This window comes from Cherax quadricarinatus, chromosome 100 (assembly GCF_038502225.1).
Source record: "Cherax quadricarinatus isolate ZL_2023a chromosome 100, ASM3850222v1, whole genome shotgun sequence".
Taxonomy (NCBI): Eukaryota; Metazoa; Arthropoda; class Malacostraca; order Decapoda; family Parastacidae; genus Cherax; species Cherax quadricarinatus.
This window is the reverse complement of record NC_091391.1, coordinates 2,361,594-2,386,949: the sequence shown is the minus strand read 5'-3', so window position 1 is coordinate 2,386,949 and position 25,356 is coordinate 2,361,594. Positions and strand designations below refer to the sequence as shown.

General features: G+C 37.9%; 1 protein-coding gene across 3 annotated transcripts in view; it reads right to left on the bottom strand.

The window, feature by feature from the left end:
* LOC128704686 (oxysterol-binding protein-related protein 9) overlaps positions 1-25,356 on the bottom strand; it is a 132,364-nt gene that overhangs the window by 85,739 nt on the left and 21,269 nt on the right. For 2 of the 3 annotated variants that reach the window (XM_070079590.1, XM_070079591.1), the window contains exons 3-6: positions 24,082-24,159; positions 17,859-18,077; positions 10,285-10,573; positions 4,209-4,329 (exon numbers count right to left, since the gene is read on the bottom strand). In XM_070079590.1, coding sequence (XP_069935691.1) covers positions 4,209-4,329; positions 10,285-10,573; positions 17,859-18,077; positions 24,082-24,159 — 707 coding nt within the window. The remainder of the gene's footprint in view (positions 1-4,208; positions 4,330-10,284; positions 10,574-17,858; positions 18,078-24,081; positions 24,160-25,356) is intronic. The other variant, XM_070079592.1, reaches the window with a different exon arrangement.

The following is a 25,356-nucleotide window of genomic DNA, read 5'->3' as shown; positions in this document are numbered from 1 at the left end:
ATAAACATAAATATAAGATGTGGGAGCCTGGTTTGTTTACATAACTATGTGTGGGTGGGGTGGCCTGGTAAGGTAGCCTGGCTTATTACAATACATACCACACTTGATTTCTTACAATAAATACTACTTGTCTCACCCTAGATTAAGACTATAAATATTTTAAGGTAAGTAATGAGTGCACTATGTGTGTATTGTACTTTTTTATTGTTTTTTGATGCCTGGTTCTATTGCTAACTTAATATATGTTAGTGTAAACTTGTTATCTAGTGTTTGTATGCATTTTTAAGTGGAAAAAAAGGGTGTTCCACTTTACGGCGGTTTCCGCTTTACGGCGGTAGCCTGGAACCTAACCCGCCGTATAAGTGGGGCCTTCCTGTATATTGTTCCAGTCACGGTATTGTGCATTTTTGTTATTTAGTACACAAATAACTGGCACATAGGAAAGAGGAGCTTACGACAACATTTCAGTCTGACTTGGACCATTGTGCAGGTTATTTGTGTATTGTTCCAGTCATGGTATTGTGCCTTTTTGACCTTTCTGGTGAACAGTAGCTTCTGTGCAGGAAGAATCTATACACTTGACCAGACATGGAGGGCCACTTGCAATATGACTGTAGAATCACGAACAACAAGTCTGATCAACCGAGCAGAAGAATTGTGAGTAATGAAGGACAACAGGTCAGAAGACTGAGTTATGCCTATGACAGGATGAGCTAACTGTAGGCTGGAAAGGCTTGAGTAGGCTCATCACACAGGGCAGCAAGTGGGGGTCTCATTCACCCTCAGGAAGATACAGTCCACTGCAGCTAAGTGCAGGAAAATGTAGACAGTGATAATCATTGCAGTATGTCAGTCTGCAGGCACAGCAAGCAGAGACAGTCTGGTACAGGAGGGCCCTGCTTATACAGCAGGTTAGGATCTGGGCTATTGTTGCAAAGTGAAAAATCGCTGTAAAGTGAAATTACCTGGAGTTTACCTGGAGAGAGTTCCGGGGGTCAATGCCCCCACGGCCCGGTCTGTGACCAGGCCTCCTGGTGGATCAGAGCCTGATCAACCAGGCTGTTGCTGCTGGCTGCACGCAAACCAACGTACAAGCCACAGCCCGGCTGATCAGGAACTGACTTTAGGTGCTTGTCCAGTGCCAGCTTGAAGACTGCCAGGGGTCTGTTGGTAATCCCCCTTATGTGTGCTGGGAGGCAGTTGAACAGTCTCGGGCCCCTGACACTTATTGTATGGTCTCTTAACGTGCTAGTGACACCCCTGCTTTTCACTGGGGGGATGGTGCATCGTCTGCCAAGTCTTTTGCTTTCGTAGTGAGTGATTTTCGTGTGCAAGTTCGGTACTAGTCCCTCTAGGACCCCCGATTTACGATATTATTTCATTCCAGAAGTATGTTCAGGTGCCATTACTGAACGAATTTGTTCCCATAAGGAATATTGTGAATTAGATTAGTCCATTTCAGACTCCCAAACATACACATATAAACGCACTTACATAAATACACTTACATAATTGGTCGCATTGGGAGCTGATCGTAAACCGGGGGTCCACTGTATAGCCTTTTTCTCACTTTCAAATGCATAATAAAACTTTTAAATGCATAATAAAACTTTCAAATGCATAATAAAACTTTCAAATGCATAATAAAACTTTCAAATGCATAATAAAACTTTCAAATGCATAATAAAACTTTCAAATGCACAATAAAACTTTCAAATGCATAATAAAACTTTCAAATGCATAATAAAACTTTCAAATGCACAATAAAAGACTGATAACATGTTTACACTATCACATATTAAGTGAGCAATAGAGCTAGGCCTACAAAATGCATAAATACACACATTACTTAAAATATTTTCGACCTTAGGTTATAGAGAGAGGTGAATATATTTACCGCAGGAAGTCTGAATAAATAAAGAATGGGTATAAATGAAAAATGCTGCATTAGTGAAATGCCAAAGAGCAAAGTGCTGTAAAGTGGGGCACACCTGTATATGGGTATCATCAAGCTACGTTTCAGGATAGAACTGCTGAGGCACCTAAGGAAGAGTTCTGCAAAGCTCAAGAGAAAGCAACATTCAGCAGTCCAGTCACCAGGAAGACAAGCCATCATCCATAGTGTCATACCTTGACTTGAGACAATGGAGTGCATTGCACTAATCACTGAGGTGGATGAGGGTTGAGAGTAGATTCTGGCTCACCTTTACTAAGAGACATTAATTCCAAACGTAGCAAGTTTTTACTTAATCAGATCAGTGGAAGACAAATGTGCTGGAGACTAAGGTGAAGAACTGATGGAAAAGACAAATGTAGAGGTGTCCCTAATTTATACACTTCACCCAGTACCAGACTTTTTAGAGTATATAACAGACAAAAACATTATCTATGGAGGCAAAGAAGGGAATGTATGAAAGTATAGTAGTACCAACACTCTTATATGGGTGTGAAGCTTGGGTTGTAAATGTTGCAGCGAGGAGGCGGTTGGAGGCAGTGGTGATGTCCTGTCTAAGGGCAATGTGTGGTGTAAATATTATGCAGAAAATTCGGAGTGTGGAAATTAGGAGAAGTGTGGAGTTAATAAAAGTATTAGTCAGAGGGCTGAAGAGGGGTTGTTGAGGTGGTTTGGTCATTTAGAGAGAATGGATCAAAGCAGAATGACATGGAGAGGGTATAAATCTGTAGGGGAAGGAAGGCGGGGTAGGGGTCGTCCTCGAAAAGGTTGGAAGGGGTAAGGGAGGTTTTGTGGGCGAGGGGCTTGGACTTCCAGCAGGCGTGCATGAGCGTGTTCGATAGGAGTGAATTGAGACGAATGGTATTTGGGACCTGACGATCTGTTGGAGTGTGAGCAGAGTAATATTTAGTGAAGGGATTCAGGGAAACCGGATATTTTTATATAGCCGGACTCGAGTCCTGGAAATAACAATGGGAAGTACAATGCCTGCACTTTAAAGGAGGGGTTTGGGATGTTGGCAGTTTGGAGGGATATGTTGTGTATCTTTATATGTGTATGCTTCTAAACTGTTGTGTTCTGAGCACCTCTGCAAAAGCAGTGATAATGTGTGAGTGAGGTGAAAGTGTTGAATGATGATGAAAATATTTTCTTTTAGGGGATTTTCTTTCTTTTTGGGTCACCCTGCCTCGGTGGGAGACGGCCGACCTTATGTCCATTACGCTAATGTCATGTGACCATCATTTGAACCGTGCTCGGTTCTCGGACCCCTACAACATTTACCTCATACTGTCTAGATAATCGAGCACATAATATACACACAAAAACCTCAGCAAAGTCGCTCATCTTAAAAAATGGAATAAACTACCATTCGCTTTCCCAAAGAGCCTTCATGTTTACCATTCTGACCTTTATTTGGTAAACATAATATGTTCAGTATTGCAGCACAGCATTATAGTGTAATATTTTACCAAGTACAGTGGACCCCCGCTTAACGATCACCTCCAAATGCGACCAATTATGTAAGTGTATTTATGTAAGTGCGTTTGTACGTGTATGTTTGGGGGTCTGAAATGGACTAATCTACTTCACAATATTCCTTATGGGAACAAATTCGGTCAGTACTGGCACCTGAACATACTACTGGAATGAAAAAAATTCGTTAACCGGGGGTCTACTGTATAATAGAACGTTAATTACAAAGTATATATGAAGAGTATCAAATCAGTATGAGACACAGTACGTAGGATTTTATCATGCACTGTCAGCCCAAATATTTTTCACCTGAAGCTACAAACTCTCTTGCAGTTATATTTTTTGGAACCATTCCACAATGTTAAAAGAAAATCGTCTATTTTTGCTTTTAAAATTGAGTAACTCTTCTTGAGAGAAGAAATAATCTCCATTGGAAGAATATCTGCTACAGCCACCACAAATAAACACACACAGCAGGAGACAATGAATACAATGAAAAATGGTCTGGGGTTACCAACAAGATGTGGAAAAAGGCACTTATGTATAGTTCAGGACATTTGTTACAGGACGTGTTTTGCCAAAAGTGACTCCTTCAGCCCTGAAAAATACATTGCCTCTAATAAATGCCCTGAACATTTATTACAGAAAACGTGTCCTGAAGACGCCACTTGTGGCGCAACATTTCCTCTAATGTATTTCTTGAGCTGTACGTAAGTGTTTTTTCCACACAATGAATACAATGTTGACATCAAGAAGGACATGATGACAACTTTGTACTGACCTTGGGCTCTGTGATGGAGTGGTGCTAGTGAAGTCATCGGCATCAAAGAAGTCTTCATCTTCGGAGCTGGAGTACGACATTTCTGGTACGACGGTATCTGGAGGCACTAACGCACACGGTACTACAAACGAGAAAAACAAACCTCTGAACCCTTCATTGTATACAATAATCATTTAATCTGTAATACAGCAATCTTATATTTCACCTTTATATTACTGCATTATACATTAGCAAAAATCTTAAATGCATCCAAAAAGAAGCCTTCATTTCTTGTGTTATAATGCGTGAAATATATTGCAGCCTAAAGCATTATACAGTCTTCAAGACTGACAAAAATATGCGTTAGTGTTAAAATACACAGTAGTCCCCCTGTATCCATGGGGATACATTCCAAGACCTACTGCAGATAAGAGAAACTGCACATAGTAGCGAACCCCACGTATACCCACATACATACCCATGATTAAGTTTAACTGACAAATTACACACAATAAGTAGAGAATTATCGCTTTTTCACTGATGGAAAGCACTTCACAGCTTCTCTAAGGCTTAGAAAACCTTATATCATTACTTGTGTGGTTTGGGGCCATTATTAAGCAAAATTAAGAGTTATTTTCGGGTCATGGTGAACGACGGACAACTGAAACCCGGGAAACTGAATCCACGGATACAGTGGTTCTACTGTATACTGTAAGTGGTTCATTAGCTCTAACAAGTAACCTGTTACTACAACACTGTACAGGTGCTCCTTGATTTATGATGGTGGTTACGTTCCGACGAACCCGTTGTAAGTCAAGAATATCGTCAGTCAAATATGAAATGCTAAGTAAGTTAATAAATGTCACTGAATAATTAAATAAACAAATAAATTACCAGTACTGAAACTAAATGAATACAAGCTACGGACTTGCTGCCGTCATGCTGGGTAATTATCTTAAGCTTCATCTCCAATGTAATCATTTTTGCCTCACTGTAACGTCAAAATATCATAAGTCGAACCATCATACGTCAAGGAACACCTGTTTTTACATGCAACACAAGCCATTATGTACAAGGAACACCACCAATGAAACACTGCAAACCCCAAACTGTACATGTTTATACATCAATGAATAGTTCTGCATACAGTATCTTGTATAACTAAAGTTTAATTATTCTCACAGGTTTTGGAATAAATTATTATTAATGGAAAGCTGCTACATACATAGGGATCCTTCTCTACCTCCCTCTCTCCCTCCTTAGACATTCCCTCCTTCTCTGTCTTCCTCCTTACAATTATCTCTAGTCCATCTTTCTCTTCTTTCATCCATCCTTTAAAACACAAGTTTTATTAAACCATTTTCTTAGAAGTGTTATTTACTGACTCGCAAAATCATTATGGCGTGATTGAAGGAAGATATTGAACAGAATTTGGGATTGAAACCCATGGTAGGCTGCTACTAAAACTAGCAGGCCACTGGTAAAACTAGTAGGCTAGTAGTAAAACTAGCAGACAAGTGGTAAAACTTGTAGGCTAGAAGTAAAACTAGCAGGCCAGTGGTAAAACTCGTAGGCTAGTAGTAAAACTAGCAGGCCAGTGGTAAAACTAGCAGGCTACTGTAGGGCCCCACTTATACAGAAGGCCAGGTTCTAGGCTGCTGTAGGGCTCCACTTAAACAGCAGGTTGGGTTCCAGGCTACTGTAGGGCCCCACTTATACAGGAGGTTAGGTTCCGGGCTACTGTAGTGCCCTGCTTATACGGAAGGTTAGGTTCTGGGCTACTGTAGGGCTCCGCTTATACAGCAGGTTAGGTTCCGGGCTACTGTAGTGCCCTGCTTATATGGCAGGTTAGGTTCTGGGCTACTGTAGGGCTCCGCTTATACAGCAGGTTAGGTTCCGGGCTACTGCAGTGCCCTGCTTATACGGCAGGTTAGGTTCTGGGCTACTGTAAGGCTCTGCTTATACAGCAGGTTAGGTAAATTGGCACCTACACATCCCAAAACCAATCTGAACATTCCACTAATATGCACCAGCTATTTAAGATTAAAACCTATTTGAAGTGACATAGTTGTTGCAATGAAACAAAAATATCTATTTAAAACATTTACCAAAATTGTATTTCTACTTTCAAATAACAATACATACCTTCCTCTGAGAACAATACATCAGTACGTATTTTGAAGTCTGAAGCTCCTTATGAGTTTCTTTCTCAAGTTATTGCATGGAAAAAAAAAGTACCCCCCCAATTTTTAATAAATTGGTAAATTGGCATCTATACAGCCCAAGAACATTCAAAAGTTTTCTCTAAGATACACCAGCATTTCTTCTTTCTTTCAATGCACCGACCGTATCCCACCGAGGCAGGGTGACCCAAGAGGAAAAATGAAAGTTCCTTTTGCATTTAGTAATATATACAGGGAAAGGGGTTACTAGCCCCTTGCTCCTGGCATTTTAGTCGCCTCTTACGACACACATGGCTTATGGAGGAAGAATTCTGTTCCACTTCCCCATGGAGACACCAGCATTTATTATTATTATTAGATGGGAAGGGGGAGAGGGGGGGGAAAGACAGATGCTGTATTGAGGCATCTGTGGAGATAAAGAACTTTATCAATGGAGTATAGTGGTACCAAATACTGTTATGTGGATGTGAAGCATCGACTTGAGCCCTTTCACTGTTTCTCACGTAGATCTACGTCAGTGGGATCAGTGCTGGTCATGTAGATCTACATCTTAATTATAGTGCCCTCAAATATGCTGCAAGCAGAAAATTTTGGCCTGTGCAATGAGTGTGCATAGTATAGAATAATGGGAACAGATGACCTATGACCTTGGGTTACAATTAAAACAGCGACTTTTAAGGCATTTTCTAGGTGGCTTTCATGGTTTTATTGGCTGTTTCTAAATGCCAATGATAGACTGGAAAACATACTAGTAAAATGGAGACAATTCTGAGTGGTTTCAGACTGCAAGTGGCCAAAAACAGGCCAGAAAGTAAAAAAATATACCATTTTTGGCAAGTTTCCTCTGGAAGGGCACAAGGCACAAGACTGCACCCCCACCCCCTAGTCTGTTGTTGGGTTTTTACTAAGTGTGCTTCAATTATCAAAATAGTCTAAACCATAGCAAAGCATTCCTGGTTATATTACATTAGTCAAGAAATAGGAAAATCTTTGATTTTTTTGTGTGCAATGACGGATTTAAAGTGAGGGGCAAGTGTTACATAGTTGCTCTCTGAACAATTTAAAAAAAAAAAATTGTCGTTGCTAGATTAGAATGAGCTATCAGCTGTTCTGTTGCTAGCTATCAATATGTAAAGGGAAACCAAGCTACTGACATCTTTTGAAGTCATACTGATACCTAATAGGACTGGTGGTGATTATTTTGAGTCTGGCAAAGGAGGTATGGGAACATAGTGAGCCTTCCATTGGGGGTCTGTAATTGTAAAAATGTTGCATACTCCTGCTTTAGTTGTGAATTTTGTAGCTAAAAGTATTTTTATTACCCTGTCCAGCCTCCATCATTCTTGATGGGTAATATTTAGATGCAGATATGACACTTTCAAATAACAGTGTGACTTTGTAAATGGTCCAAGTTGGACCGAAACGTCGTCGTGAGCTTCTCTCTTTTATGTGCGGGTTATTTGTGTATGACACTTTCAATAATTTCTAAAATATCCATTATAACATAGTTTTTTCATTTCAAAATACTGTCCATCTCCCACTAAGGCAAGGTGATCCAAAAAAGAAAACTGCAAAGCTTGCTTCATTTGACATTTAGTAATTTACACAGAAGGGTTTACTAGCCCTTGTAACATATTTCTTGTGCCTAGTTTCTAGTGAGAACAGTTTGAATATCATTAAATATCTTAATATTTAAGTGAATAATGTTTTAGAATTTGTGAAAAGAAGCAAAAACCTGGTTTATGGACAAAACCTTGAGAACCTTAAAATATTCATGATTAAAACCAATAAATAACAAAAAAGGTACAATACTGTGACTGGAACAATACACAAATAACCCGCACATAGGAGAGAGGAGCTTACGATGATGCTTCAGTCCGACTTGGACCATTTACAAAGTCATACTGTGTGACTTTGTAAATGGTCCAAGTCAGACCGAAACTTCGTTGTAAACTCCTCTCTCCTATGTGCGGGTTATTTGTGTATGAAAATCAGTACCAGACATTAAACACATTGGAGTTCAATCATCCAACACTATACTACAGGAGTAATGTACTGAGTCCCATACCCCAAGTGACTGCTGGATGTGTCCTCTCTAAGTCCATTATAATCTGCAGTATGAAAATCTGCAACTTTCACTGCATTGTTCTCATTATGAATTACCTTGGAAAAATAGAGATAAATACAATATAATGTAATCTTTTACTAGCTTTTGCACACACAGTGGGCTTTATCAAGTCCCAAATACAGTGCTTTTATAAGTGCATTTTTGAGGGTCTGAAATGGACTAATCTAATTTACATTATTCCTGATGGAAATAAATTCATTCGGTAAAGGCACTCGAACAGCCTTCTGGACCGAAGAAAGTTCGATATTTGAGGTTCCACTGTATAGATCTGTTTGTGACGAAAAGTATTCAATAAAGGATCACATTATGTTACCCACATTTTATTATAGAAATGGAGTTTATGCTCATGGTGGCCAGGCTTATGTCAAGAATTATTTTTTTCATTAACACACTGGCCATGTCCCGCCAAGGCAGGGTGACCAAAAAAAGAAGAAACACTTTCATCATTCACTCCATCACTGTCTTGCCAGAGGTATGCCTACACTAGTTAAAAAAACTGCGACATATCAATACCCCTCCTTCAGAGTGCAGGCACTGTACTTCCCACCTCCACGACTCAAGTCTGGTTAGTCGCTTTTGTGCTGGTTAGTCGGTTTCTGTGCTGGTTTTGTCACGCATTACATCTCCTCTCGCGTCATTTCAGGTATCTTTGTGCCTATTTTTTGACTGTCAGTATTATATACCATTGATCTTCATCTACCACCTTATCATCAAAATCCCAGTGACACTGGTTACAGGTAGTCAATATGTAGTTACAAGATTAATAATGTAGTAACTTTATCGTAGTCATCAAATATTAATGAAACTAGAGTTACTAGGAAACAAAATATAAAACTACTAGGTATCTAAATAGTTTCATCCCTCAAAAAAGTTTTGAAAGGTTATTATCAAGAACTAAAAAATATTGATACAACATACAACAGTGTTTTTATGAACAAAGCTCCGAGCAAATTAGTAATATCAAGCACCATTATATATTAAGTGTATATCGCATTTTAGTATTAGCGTGAATCCCGTCATGCAAACTATCTTCTGGTGTTTCTATACACCAAGAAAATATTAGAAAGTTTGTGAAGAATTTGTTAGAATCATGCTAGTGCACTCTTCTCCCTGTTAATCATGAAGCACTAGCCTTTCTGAAGTCTAGAATACAGACCTTTGTTCAATCATGCTAGTGCCCTTTTAACCTTGTGACTATAAATAAATAAATAAATAAATAAATAAATAAATAAATAAATAATAATTAAGCCATTTTTGCTGTCCCAGATCCAGAAGTTAAGCATCTCGCAAATACTCACTTGTGTGGGTATTTTATGATTAGTTCCAGTCATGTTATTATGGCTTGTATTCTTCAGGATGCAAACAAAAATAAGTAGAAGTGATAATACAATTTGCAGGCAAAGACTACTAAGCAAGAATAGATAAATGATCTTTCTTCCCTGAAGGAAAACCTTATAAGAGGAATGTTCAACCATATCTAACCAAAGAACAGGTGGGGTTTCAACCCATGGTGGCTTTAAGGGAACTTGAGCCAGAGTTCGCCACAGCCATGCTGGCAGGCAAGTCATCTGTAAAAATTTGAAATTGTGGTCACAGTGGTGCCCAAGCTAACCTCCCAATGGTGTATAAATATGCCTATATCGTACTGTAGCCAGCTGGCCCTGTGGCTTACACACTGGCCTAGACTCACATGCCATGGGTTCAAGCCCCACCCAGTCCCTGGTTTGTTTTCAATTGTGTTATTACGATTTCGTGAGTCATATCCGACAACATACGACCATCTCACCTGGACTCCTCTGCTGCATTCCTACTAGCGCATTAGTTGCTTCAGCACACTCCCGGCCTACTTCAATACCAGTGCGAACCGTGGGAGTCACTGTGAGTGGTACTCCATCATTCTCTGCAGCAGAGGTCACTACTCCCACCCTTCCTCCTCCTACTCCTCCACCTCCATCACAGACTCCCTCACCTCCTCCAACAACTCCTTCACTGGATGAAGCTGATGATGTTCCTTCAGGGATGGCATTACATGGATGATACACACCATTAACAGGAAAGGCAGTGTTCTTTGCTATCTGTAATAAGACAGAGAAAACATAAAGATACACTCAACAAAGAAATCATTTGTAAAGTAAAAGTACACAAGTGCAACTAATATGACATTTTATTGTGGCAACGTTTCGCTCTCCAGGAGCTTTGTCAAGCCGTTACAAACAGTATATGGACACAGAGGGTATATAAAGGCTCAGAGTGAGGTGCAATACTAGTGAGGTACCATTTCGATGTTCACTAGTGGTAGTAGTAATTTCCAGTAGTAGTAACGTATACCAACAAATACACACAATGAAAAGCAACAGGCTTATGTGAATATACAAGGGACAAAAGAGACTGTAAAAATTATAGAGGAATAAGTTTACTGAGTATACCAGGAAAAGTGTACGGTAGGGTTATAATTGAAAGAATTAGATGTACGACAGAATGTAGGATTGCGGATGAGCAAGGAGGTTTCAGAGTGAGTAGGGGATGTGTAGATCAAGTGTTTACATTGAAGCATATATGTGAACAGTATTTAGATAAAGGTAGGGAAGTTTTTATTGCATTTATGGATTTAGAAAAGGCATATGATAGAGTGGATAGAGAAGCAATGTGGCAGATGTTGCAAGTACAGTAAGGCCCCGCCTTACGGCATTCCGCTAATACGGCGATGTCAAATTATGACCAAAATTTGCTATACGGCAAGCGGTCTTTCAAATACGGCGCCCCCACCCGGTTTGTTTAAATTTTCTGTGACCACATCTATTATGTCAGGAAACTTTTTCAAAATTTCAAGTGTTTTAAAGTTACTGCATATTTTATATGTACTCTGATAATTGTACTTAAGAGTACCTGTACCTAAATATACTTACACACTGTGCTGGTGTGCAGGTACACATTAAAATTGCTAAGTCTCTCTCTACTCATGACGCCAATACTACGTAATAATAATCACTCTTGGGCACACTAAATGTCTTATTTTACATCAATATAGGCATTTTCATTAATCCATCTATGATATTTTCCTCAAAATTATATATGAAATCCATTACATAGCATATAAACATGATACATACACTCAGAATAAAAATTGATGTAAATATGAGATTTGTTTACAAAGCAGCTGTGTAGGTGGTGTCGGAAGAATTGTGTTTTCTCTAGTCAAACACTGGGGGGTAACTGTAGAAAAATATTCTTTTCATATGACTTTACTCTATGTATAGCAATTCACGACCCTTGTGGGTTTAGTGCTTTTTATAATAAATAATAATAATAATTATTATTATTATTAATATTAATATATTATTATTAGTAATCTTCAGTAATCTTTACTAAAGATTACTAATAATAATATTATAATAATAATTATTATTATTAATTATAAAAAGCACTAAACCCACATGGGTCGTGAATTGCTATACATAGAGTAAAGGCATACGAAAAGAATATTTTTCTACAGTTACCCCCCAGTGTTTGACTAGAGAAAACACAATTCTTCCGACACCACCTACACAGCTGCTTTGTAAACAAATCTCATATTTACATCAATTTTTATTCTGAGTGTATGTATCATGTTTATATGCTATGTAATGGATTTCACTTGTTGAAAAAAAAATTATTATTATTATTATTAATATTAATAATAATAATATAATTATTATTATTATCTTCATTCACTCTAAAAATGGTGTGTTGCTGTTTGTTTATTCTGAACTAACTTGTACAACTTGTACACAATGTAAGTGTGTTTGTATTGTGAGGCAACTATTGTTAAAATAAAAAAAATATTGAGGTAAATGTTTTACAAACTCTTACAAATGGACGTGAATGAACTAAAAGTAGACACATATTAATACGCATTTATTTCGCCTGACCAAGTGATCGTCCACTACCTGTTCAGTTTGTGTTCTTACATTGTCTCAACTCTGTATCTCGTTCTCTCTCTCGTTTACTCTTTCATTAACTAGTTGGCTCTCACTGACAATGACGTCTAAGGTTAGCTGCAATAAAAAGAGAAGTCGTAAGCCTCTTACCTGGAATTTACCTGGAGAGATTTCCGGGGGTCAACGCCCCCACGGCCCGGTCTGTGACCAGGCGTCCTGGTGGATCAGAGCCTGATCAACCAGGCTGTTACTGCTGGCTGCACGCAAACCAACGTACGAACCACAGCCCGGCTGGTCAGGAACCGACTTTAGGTGCTTGTCCAGTGCCAGCTTGAAGACTGCCAGGGGTCTGTTGGTAATCCCCCTTATGTATGCTGGGAGGCAGTTGAACAGTCTCGGGCCCCTGACACTTATTGCATGGTCTCTTAACGTGCTAGTGACACCCCTGCTTTTCATTGGGGGGATGTTGCATCGTCTGCCAAGCCTTTTGCTTTCGTAGTGAGTGATTTCCGTGTGCAAGTTCGGTAGTTAGAGGATGATGGTGTGCCATTCTGATTTTATTCAATAAACACCCTGCCATTCACCTCTCACACATTAATATTAATACTTTAAGGTAAGTAATAAGTGTACACTGTGTATATCTTACCTTTTATTTTGTTTTTAATGCCTATTTCTATTGCGAACTTAATATAAGTTAGTGTAAACTTGTTGTCTGGCATTTATTGCATAGTTTATATGCTCTGATAATAATACTTGTGGATCCGGGTGGAGGGACAACATTACGTTTTCTCTTTTAGCCATCAGAGAAAACGTGTATGAATCTGCGTTTGGCCCAGCCACTCCCCCACTCCGCTTTTGTTTACAATTTTCGGCATGAGTTATTCATTACTTCTACCTTCGTTTATGATGGCATCTAAAGGTAGTTGTTAGAAATGATTAAATTCATTGTACAAGGCATGTCGATGTTAATAATATGGCTCTGGGCCACAGTGTAGGTAGCCGGTAGGTGTAGCCCAGGCAGGCTACACCTACCGGCTACCTACACTGACTTTATACAAATAAATACTACTCACCTCTCTTCCTATATTAAGACCACACATATTTTAAGGTAAATAATGAGTGTACTGTATGTGCATTTTGCCTCTCTGGGATGTTTTAAATATCGTATATTAAGTATGAGACGGGGAGCCAGTGCTACCTACACCTGGGCTACCTGCACCTGACTTCCTACAAATAAGTACTACTCACCTCTCTCCCTACATTAAGATTACAAATATTTTAGGATAAGTAATGAATTTACTGTCACTGTATTTTACTTTGTGTGTTTTTAATGCCTACTTCTATTACTAACTTAATATAATTTAGTGTAAACTTGTTGTCTGGCATTTATATGCATTTATAAATGGAAAAAAATGGAGTTCTGCCTTCCGGCGATGTCTGCTTTCCGGCGACAGCCTGGAACCTAACCCGCCATATAAGTGGGGCCCTACTGTATATGGAATAGGTGGTAAGTTATTAAATGCTGTAAAGAGTTTTTATGAGGATAGTGAGGCTCTGGTTAGGGTGTGTAGAAGAGAGGGAGAATACTTCCCGGTAAAAGTAGGTCTTAGACAGGGATGTGTAATGTCACCATGGTTGTTTAATATATTTATAGATGCGGTTGTAAAAGAAGTAAATGCTAGGGTGTTCGGGAGGGGTGGGATTAAATTTTTGGGAATCAAATTCAAAATGAGAATTGACACAGTTACTTTTTGCTGATGATACTGTTCTTATGGGAGATTCTAAAGAAAAATTGCAAAGGTTAGTGGATGAGTTTGGGAATGTGTGTAAAGGTAGAAAGTTGAAAGTGAACATAGAAAAGAGTAAGGTGATGAGGGTATCAAATGATTTAGATAAAGAAAAATTGGATATCAAATTGGGGAGGAGAGTATGGAAGAAGTGAATGTTTTCAGATACTTGGAAGTTGACGTGTCGGCAGATGGATTTATGAAGGATGAGGTTAATCATAGAATTGATGAGGGAAAAAAGGTGAGTGGTGCGTTGAGGTATATGTGGAGTCAAAAAACTTTATCTATGGAGGCAAAGAAGGGAATGTATGAACGTATAGTAGTACCAACACTCTTATATGGGTGTGAAGCTTGGGTAGTAAATGCAGCAACGAGGAGACGGTTGGAGGCAGTGGAGATGTCCTGTTTAAGGGCAATGTGTGGTGTAAATATTATGCAGAAAATTCGGAGTGTGGAAATTAGGAAAAGGTGTGAAGTTAATAAAAGTATTAGTCAGAGGGCAGAAGAGGGGTTGTTGAGGTGGTTTGGTCATTTAGAGAGAATGGATCAAAGTAGAATGACATGGAAAGCATATAAATCTATAGGGGAAGGAAGGCGGGGTAGGGGTCGTCCTCGAAAGGGTTGGTGAGAGGGGGTAAAGGAGGTTTTGTGAGCGAGGGGCTTGGACTTCCAGCAAGCGTGCGTGAGCGTGTTAGATAGGAGTGAATGGAGACGAATGGTACTTGGGACCTGACGATCTGTTGGAGTGTGAGCAGGGTAATATTTAGTGAAGGGATTCAGGGAAACCGGTTATTTTTATATAGCTGGACTTGAGTCCTGGAAATGGGAAGTACAATGCCTGCACTTTAAAGGAGGGGTTTGGGATATTGGCAGTTTGGAGAGATATGTTGTGTATCTTTATATGTACGTATATGCTTCTAAAGTGTTGTATTCTGAGCACCTCTGCAAAAACAGTGATAATGTGTGAGTGTGGTGAAAGTGTTGAATGATGATGAAAGTATTTTCTTTTTGGGGATGTTCTTTCTTTTTTGGGTCACCCTGCCTTGGTGGGAGACGGCCAACTTGTTGAGGAAAAAAAAAAATACGAGAGACAGGAAGGATTGAAGAAATTTCACGTTCAACCATTAAAAAAAAAACAGAATAGGTACAAGAGCTGAAACAATACCACAATCATTATTACATAGAGAAACTTAGGGAGCACAAAAGAAAAACTTTCATTTTTCTTTTTTAGGTCACCCTGCCTCAGGTGGGATACAGCCAGTGTATTAAAAATATGTAAAATTGACTAGGGGTGAAAGAGTTGATTTGGCAGCAGCCTGGCATATGAAGATAGAGTCAACTATTAATCCACAATTTGGAGAGGAAATCTTAGACAGACGGACAGGAACAAAATGTCATCTATATAAGGTTTAGTGACCTGTTCCAGCCATGGTACTGTGAATTTTGGGGCTAGTATGAACTGACTGCATAACAAGACATATTGTAGCGAGTAAGCCGGTTTCTGTGAGTATAAAGCACATGTTAGTTTCTTTCTTTCTTTTGCCCCTAACTGCATGTACAGTGGACCCCCGCATACCGTTGGCATCACATAACGTTAAATCCGCATACCGATAAATTTTATCGCTAAGATTTTGCCTCGCATACCGCTAAAAAACCCGCTCAACGCTATTCGTCCGAGACGCGTCTATGTGAAGCCTGAGCCAGCCTCACATGTTCCGCCGGTGGCATTGTTTACAAGCCAGCCTCCGCAGTAACATCCAAACATACAATCGGAACATTTCGTATTATTACAGCGTTTTTGGTGATTTTATCTGCAAAATAAGTGACCATGGGCCCCAAGAAAGCTTCTAGTGCCAACCCTGTGGTAAAAAGGGTGAGAAATATTATCGAAATACTGTGGTACCATGGTCAACTGCTGATGCTGCTGCTGCTGTAGCACTGTCAGCTGCTGCTGCTGCTGTAGCACCGTCAGCTGCTGTAGCACCGTCAGCTGCTGCTGCTGCTGTACCACCGTCAGCTGCTGCTGCTGTAGTACCGTCTGCTGCTGCTGTAGCACCGTCTGCTGCTGCTGTAGCACCATCTGCTGCTGCTGTAGCACTGTCAGCTGCTGCTGTAGCACTGTCAGCTGCTGCTGCTGTAGCACTGTCAGCTGCTGCTGCTGCTGCTGTAGCACCATCAGCTGCTGCTGCTGCTGTACCACCGTCAACTGCTGCTGCTGCTGTAGTACCATCTGCTGCTGCTGTAGCACCGTCTGCTGCTGCTGTAGCACTGTCAGCTGCTGCTGTAGCACTGTCAGCTGCTGCTGCTGCTGTAGCACTCTTGTTGGTGTGGCTTATTGAGAATACCAAGAAACAATTAACCCCAGAGGGTTAGCCACCCAGGATAACCCAAAAAAGTCAGTGTCATCGAAGACTGTCTAACTTATTTCCATTGGGGTCCTTAATCTTGTCTCCCAGAATGCAACCCACACCAGTCGACTAACACCCAGGTGAACAGGGAAAAATGCCTGGAACTAGTGAATTTAAAGCCAGCAAAGGTTGGTTTGAGAGATTTAAGAGTCGTAGTGGCATACACAGTGTGAAGAAAATGCCAAACAGGACCTACAGTGCTCAGGAGGAAAAGGCGCTCCCAGGACACAGTGTCTCATCAGTCATTGCTGCGTCTTCAATAAAGGTGTCATTTATTCTTCATTTAGTAGAGTAGTACATGCACAATATATATTGTGCATGTACTACTCTACTATTGTGCATGTATCCTTCTCTTTGTGTGTAGGAAAATGTATATTTCATGTGGTGAAAAAATTTTTTTTCATACTTTTGGGTGTCTTGCACGGATTAATTTGATTTCCATTATTTCTTATGGGGAAAATTCATTCACATAACGATAATTTCGCATAACAATGAGCTCTCAGGAACGGATTAATATCTTCATGTGGGGGTCCACTGTATTTTATTACATGTTAACTCCATTATCTGCACACTGCAGAAAACAAAGTACGGTGGACCTCCACTTTACGATCACCTCCCAATGCGACCAATTATGTAAGTGTATTTATGTAAGTGCGTTTGTATGTGTATGTTTGGGGGTCTGAAATGGACTAATCTAATTCACAATATTCCTTATGGGAACAAATTCGGTCAGTACTGGCACCTGAACATACTTCTGGAATGAAATAATATCATAAACCGGGGGTCCACTGTACAGTATTTGTATTTTGTATTCGAATTATTGTTTCCTACTGAAACAAGGGGTAACTTCTTCATTTTGACAATAACTAAACCTGCATGTAGAACTTTTCGACATGTTTCAAGTGTTCATTCAAGAATTTGTAACACATGAAGGTATTTGGAATACCTAGGATTCTACAGAGATTATAAAAGAAATTACATAAGAAGGTAAAACTGCTCGTCTGGAGAGAGGTAGGGAATGAATGATGGCGAATGCATTTTTTTTTCCTTGAATCGTGTCTTGGTGGGAAACAAATGATGCGAGGGCACCATGTCTTGGTGAGAACGAGTGACGCAGGAACACTATGTCTTGGTGAGAAATGAACAATACGAGGACACCATGTCTTGGTGGCACATGAACAATGCGAGGACACCAAGGATTGGTGAGAAATGAACAATGTGAGAAAAAACTAATATGCCAACACCAACCTGTAATAAAACTATCGAGTGCTTGATGGACTCCAAAACAGTGTTGACATTGGTAATGACATCTTGGCAGCGCTGCCTGTCCGCTTCATCATCAGTAGATAACATGTGTTTCTCCAGTACGCTGGTCTGTTCAATCAGGAGTTGAAGATAAACATCGCTTTCAATTAACTTCTTGTCAAAGTCTGCCATTGTTGGAGCTGGCTTGCTTGGGTCCCACCTCTGTGGAAATGTGACAATAACAGGCATATCATATTAAAAAAAACAACAGAGTTTGATACAGATATTACAACAAAGTTTGATATAGGTATTACAACAGAGTTTGATACAGGTATTACAACAAAGTTTGATACAGGTATTACAACAACAAAGTTTGATACAGGTATTACAACAGAGTTTGATACAGGTATTACAACAGTTTGATACAGGTATTACAACAGTTTGATACAGGTATTACAACAACAAAGTTTGATACAGGTATTACAACAAAGTTTGATACAGCTATTACAACAACAAAGTTTGATACAGGTATTACAACAACAAAGTTTGATACAGGCATCACAACAGTTTGATACAGGTATTACAACAGTTTGATACAGGTATTACAACAGTTTGATACAGGTATTACAACAGAGTTTGATACAGGTATTACAACAGAGTTTGATACAGGTATTACAACAGAGTTTGATACAGGTATTACAACAGAGTTTGATACAGGTATTACAACAGAGTTTGATACAGGTATTACAACAGTTTGATACAGGTATTACAACAGAGTTTGATACAGGTATTACAACAGAGTTTGATACAGGTATTACAACAGTTTGATACAGGTATTACAACAGAGTTTGATACAGGTATTACAACAGAGTTTGATACAGGTATTACAACAGTTTGATACAGGTATTACAACAAAGTTTGATACAGGTATTACAACAGTTTGATACAGGTATTACAACAAAGTTTGATACAGGTATTACAACAAAGTTTGATACAGGTATTACAACAGTTTGATACAGGTATTACAACAGTTTGATACAGGTATTACAACAGTTTGATACAGGTATTACAACAGTTTGATACAGGTATTACAACAGTTTGATACAGGTATTACAACAAAGTTTGATACAGGTATTACAACAAAGTTTGATACAGGTATTACAACAGTTTGATACAGGTATTACAACAGTTTGATATAGGTATTACAACAGTTTGATACAGGTATTACAACAGTTTGATACAGGTATTACAACAGTTTGATACAGGTATTACAACAGTTTGATACAGATATTACAACAGTTTGATACAGGTATTACAACAAAGTTTGATACAGGTATTACAACAGTTTGATACAGGTATTACAACAAAGTTTGATACAGGTATTACAACAAAGTTTGATACAGGTATTACAACAAAGTTTGATACAGGTATTACAACAGAGTTTGATACAGGTATTACAACAGTTTGATACAGGTATTACAACAGTTTGATACAGGTATTACAACAGTTTGATACAGGTATTACAACAAAGTTTGATACAGGTATTACAACAGTTTGATACAGGTATTACAACAGTTTGATACAGGTATTACAACAGTTTGATACAGGTATTACAACAAAGTTTGATACAGGTATTACAACAGTTTGATACAGGTATTACAACAAAGTTTGATACAGGTATTACAACAGTTTGATACAGGTATTACAACAAAGTTTGATACAGGTATTACAACAAAGTTTGATACAGGTATTACAACAGAGTTTGATACAGGTATTACAACAGAGTTTGATACAGGTATTACAACAGAGTTTGATACAGGTATTACAACAAAGTTTGATACAGGTATTACAACAGTTTGATACAGGTATTACAACAAAGTTTGATACAGGTATTACAACAGAGTTTGATATAGGTATTACAACAGTTTGATACAGGTATTACAACAGAGTTTGATACAGGTATTACAACAGAGTTTGATACAGGTATTACAACAGTTTGATACAGGTATTACAACAGTTTGATACAGGTATTACAACAAAGTTTGATACAGGTATTACAACAGAGTTTGATATAGGTATTACAACAGTTTGATACAGGTATTACAACAGAGTTTGATACAGGTATTACAACAGAGTTTGATACAGGTATTACAACAGAGTTTGATACAGGTATTACAACAGAGTTTGATACAGGTACTACAACAGAGTTTGATATAGGTATTACAACAGTTTGATACACGTATTACAACAGAGTTTGATACAGGTATTACAACAGAGTTTGATACAGGTATTACAACAGTTTGATACAGGTATTACAACAAAGTTTGATACAGGTATTACAACAGAGTTTGATATAGGTATTACAACAGTTTGATACAGGTATTACAACAGAGTTTGATACAGGTATTACAACAGAGTTTGATATAGGTATTACAACAGTTTGATACAGGTATTACAACAAAGTTTGATATAGGTATTACAACAGTTTGATACAGGTATTACAACAGTTTGATACAGGTATTACAACAGTTTGATACAGGTATTACAACAGTTTGATACAGGTATTACAACAGTTTGATACAGGTATTACAACAGTTTGATACAGGTATTACAAGTTTGATACAGGTATTACAACAGTTTGATACAGGTATTACAACAGAGTTTGATACAGGTATTACAACAGAGTTTGATATAGGTATTACAACAGTTTGATACAGGTATTACAACAAAGTTTGATATATATATTACAACAGTTTGATACAGGTATTACAACAGTTTGATACAGGTATTACAACAGTTTGATACAGGTATTACAACAGTTTGATACAGGTATTACAACAGTTTGATACAGGTATTACAACAGTTTGATACAGGTATTACAACAGTTTGATACAGGTATTACAACAGGTATTACAACAGTTTGATACAGGTATTACAACAGTTTGATACAGGTATTACAACAGTTTGATACAGGTATTACAACAGTTTGATACAGGTATTACAACAGTTTGATACAGGTATTACAACAGTTTGATACAGGTATTACAACAGAGTTTGATACAGGTATTACAACAGAGTTTGATTTGATACAGGTATTACAACAGTTTGAGTTTGATACAGGTATTACAACAGTTTGATACAGGTATTACAACAGTTTGATACAGGTATTACAACAGAGTTTGATACAGGTATTACAACAGTTTGATACAGGTATTACAACAGTTTGATACAGGTATTACAACAGTTTGATACAGGTATTACAACAGTTTGATACAGGTATTACAACAGTTTGATACAGGTATTACAACAGTTTGATACAGGTATTACAACAGTTTGATACAGGTATTACAACAGTTTGATACAGGTATTACAACAGTTTGATACAGGTATTACAACAGTTTGATACAGGTATTACAACAGTTTGATACAGGTATTACAACAGTTTGATACAGGTATTACAACAGTTTGATACAGGTATTACAACAGTTTGATACAGGTATTACAACAAAGTTTGATACAGGTATTACAACAGTTTGATACAGGTATTACAACAAAGTTTGATACAGGTATTACAACAGTTTGATACAGGTATTACAACAGTTTGATACAGGTATTACAACAGTTTGATACAGGTATTACAACAGTTTGATACAGGTATTACAACAGTTTGATACAGGTATTACAACAGTTTGATACAGGTATTACAACAGTTTGATACAGGTATTACAACAGTTTGATACAGGTATTACAACAGTTTGATACAGGTATTACAACAGAGTTTGATACAGGTATTACAACAGTTTGATACAGGTATTACAACAGTTTGATACAGGTATTACAACAGAGTTTGATACAGGTATTACAACAGAGTTTGATACAGGTATTACAACAGAGTTTGATACAGGTATTACAACAAAGTTTGATACAGGTATTACAACAGTTTGATACAGGTATTACAACAGATACAGGTTTGATACAGGTAGTTTGATACAGGTATTACAACAGTATTACAACAGTTTGATACAGGTATTACAACAGAGTTTGATACAGGTATTACAACAGAGTTTGATACAGGTATTACAACAGAGTTTGATACAGGTATTACAACAAAGTTTGATACAGGTATTACAACAGTTTGATACAGGTATTACAACAGTTTGATACAGGTATTACAACAGTTTGATACAGGTATTACAACAGAGTTTGATACAGGTATTACAACAGTTTGATACAGGTATTACAACAGTTTACAACAGATACAGGTATTACAACAGTTTGAAGTTTGATACAGGTATTACAACAGTTTGATACAGGTTTGATACAGGTATTACAACAGTTTGATACAGGTATTACAACAGTTTGATACAGGTATTACAACAGTTTGATACAGGTATTACAACAAAGTTTGATATAGGTATTACAACAGTTTGATACAGGTATTACAACAGTTTGATACAGGTATTACAACAAAGTTTGATACAGGTATTACAACAGTTTGATACAGGTATTACAACAGTTTGATACAGGTATTACAACAGAGTTTGATACAGGTATTACAACAGTTTGATACAGGTATTACAACAGTTTGATACAGGTATTACAACAGAGTTTGATACAGGTATTACAACAGAGTTTGATACAGGTATTACAACAGTTTGATACAGGTATTACAACAGTTTGATACAGGTATTACAACAGAGTTTGATACAGGTATTACAACAGAGTTTGATACAGGTATTACAACAGTTTGATACAGGTATTACAACAGTTTGATACAGGTATTACAACAGAGTTTGATACAGGTATTACAACAGAGTTTGATACAGGTATTACAACAGTTTGATACAGGTATTACAACAGTTTGATACAGGTATTACAACAGTTTGATACAGGTATTACAACAGAGTTTGATATAGGTATTACAACAAAGTTTGATACAGGTATTACAACAGTTTGATACAGGTATTACAACAGAGTTTGATATAGGTATTACAACAAAGTTTGATACAGGTATTACAACAGTTTGATACAGGTATTACAACAGAGTTTGATATAGGTATTACAACAAAGTTTGATACAGGTATTACAACAGTTTGATACAGGTATTACAACAGAGTTTGATATAGGTATTACAACAAAGTTTGATACAGGTATTACAACAGTTTGATACAGGTATTACAACAGTTTGATACAGGTATTACAACAGTTTGATACAGGTATTACAACAGTTTGATACAGGTATTACAACAGTTTGATACAGGTATTACAACAGTTTGATACAGGTATTACAACAGTTTGATACAGGTATTACAACAGTTTGATACAGGTATTACAACAGTTTGATATAGGTATTACAACAGTTTGATACAGGTATTACAACAGTTTGATACAGGTATTACAACAGTTTGATACAGGTATTACAACGATGGTACAAAACCAATTACTCTGGGGATGAAAGTTAAGATAATTACCCAGCATGAAGGCAGCAAGTTGCTAACTTGTATTCATTTATTTATTTTTCAATACCCGTATATTAGTTACAATAATTGTTTATTTACTTGTTCGGTGACAGTGGTTATTTATTTACTTACGAGGCCTGGTCACAAACCAAGCCCGGGGGGGGGGGAACGGTGCTGATCCCCAAAACCCTCTCCAGGTATACTCCAGGTATTTAGCATATTATAATCATCTTCGACTTATATTTACAACTTACGATGGGTTCATAAGACCGTAACCCCATCGTCACTCAAGAAGCACCTGTATATTACAATACATTACGATAAATAAGACAGTTGTACAACTTCTGGGCATCAGTTTTCTGGAAACTTTTTACCAGCCAGTGGATCCTTCAGTCCAATACAGAGGAAGGTGGAAGAGGAGTAGTTCAAGGTAATCAGTCCCTCAGCCTGGACTGAACACAGACTCCAGGCTGAGGGACTGATTACTTCATCTTCCTCCTCATTCTCCACCTTTCTCTGAAATGGACTGAAGAAGCCTCTGCACGGCATAACATTTCCAGAATAAAGATACCCAAGTGTTGCACAACTCTCTCATTTATCAGCTTGTCAGTTATCTAAGCCATTTATTTGAACAATTCATCGTATTACTGATATTCCAAGAAACTCAATCCAATCTGTATAGACGGTGTATGTCCTACAAGAAAAGTATACATGTCTTATATGTACAGACGGTGTATGTCCCTACAAGAACAGTATACATGTCTTACCCGTATAGATGGTGTATGTCTTACTATTGTATCTTCTAGTCCGCGTATCCATTTCTCTCTCTCATCAGGATCGTGTGCCTGAAAATCAAAAAATATTTTAACCCAATATACTGCAATGCTGTGTGCATTTAACATGTGACATACAACTCAAACAGAAAAATTTAAAACCGCATTACAGCCTCTCCTCACTTAATGACGGGTTCTGTTCCTAAGAGTAGGATGGTAAGCAAATTGATCGTTAAGCGAGGAGCGTACTGTAGTGGGTTTGCGTCAATCATCTTCAGATTTTTTTTAAGTCACCTCAGCACCACCTATAACATTTCTAGTGTATTTTAAAATGTTTATACAGTAGTATACTGTATATTGTAATAAAGAGAATAGAAGAAATCAGCTCTAATACACTCTGGAGGCGGCCCTCCACATTCACGAGGGTTAGGGGATCAAGAACCTAACGAATCTTGAGTAATAGCATTTATTTAGCCTAACAATACTGCTTCCTTAACTTCTTGAACCACGAACAGCCATAAAACACATGAAAACTCGTAACATACTGTATATACATGTACATGTTATGGTTGAGTGTCTGGACATTCGCAAATGTTCGAAGCGCGAAAGTGGAACTTGCGAATGTGGAGGGCTGCCTGTACTGAAAGTGTACTGAAAACTGAATAGCACATACTATGGAGGCCTTTCGTGTATTATTCAATTCTGGATGCATTCTTCAATCTCATTTACAAAAAATCACACTACTGTATATAGAGGAGTTTTATAAGAAAACCAAATGTAACCCAAAAAAATCAGAAAATGCAGCTGTAGAAAAATAAATGTAAATGATAACTTATAAAAACGTTTCTTCCTAACACATCATCATCATCATTATCATGACGACGACGACGACAATGAAGATGGTACTTTATTTCAGCATGATAAAATGTTTGTGCAGAGGTGAATGACATTTAGGTGTACATGCAGAAAGCCCTTTAATATGCAGAGCATTTCGGGCAAACTTAAGCTTAAGACTACAACGGCAATGACTATCAATGCCTATATATAAGGACATACACCCTTAATGTCCTTAAATATAAACAACTGATGGTTATTGCCACTGCAGTCTTAAGTTCGCTCGAAATGCTCTGCATAACTATGGGTTTTCTGCATGCACAAGTACCGTACGTATTTCGCTGCTTATTAGATGCATTTTTTCCCATAAAATGTCTCCAAAAATCAGCCTGCGTCCTATAAACTGAAGGTCAGTGACGGGAGCTGCAAGTTTGG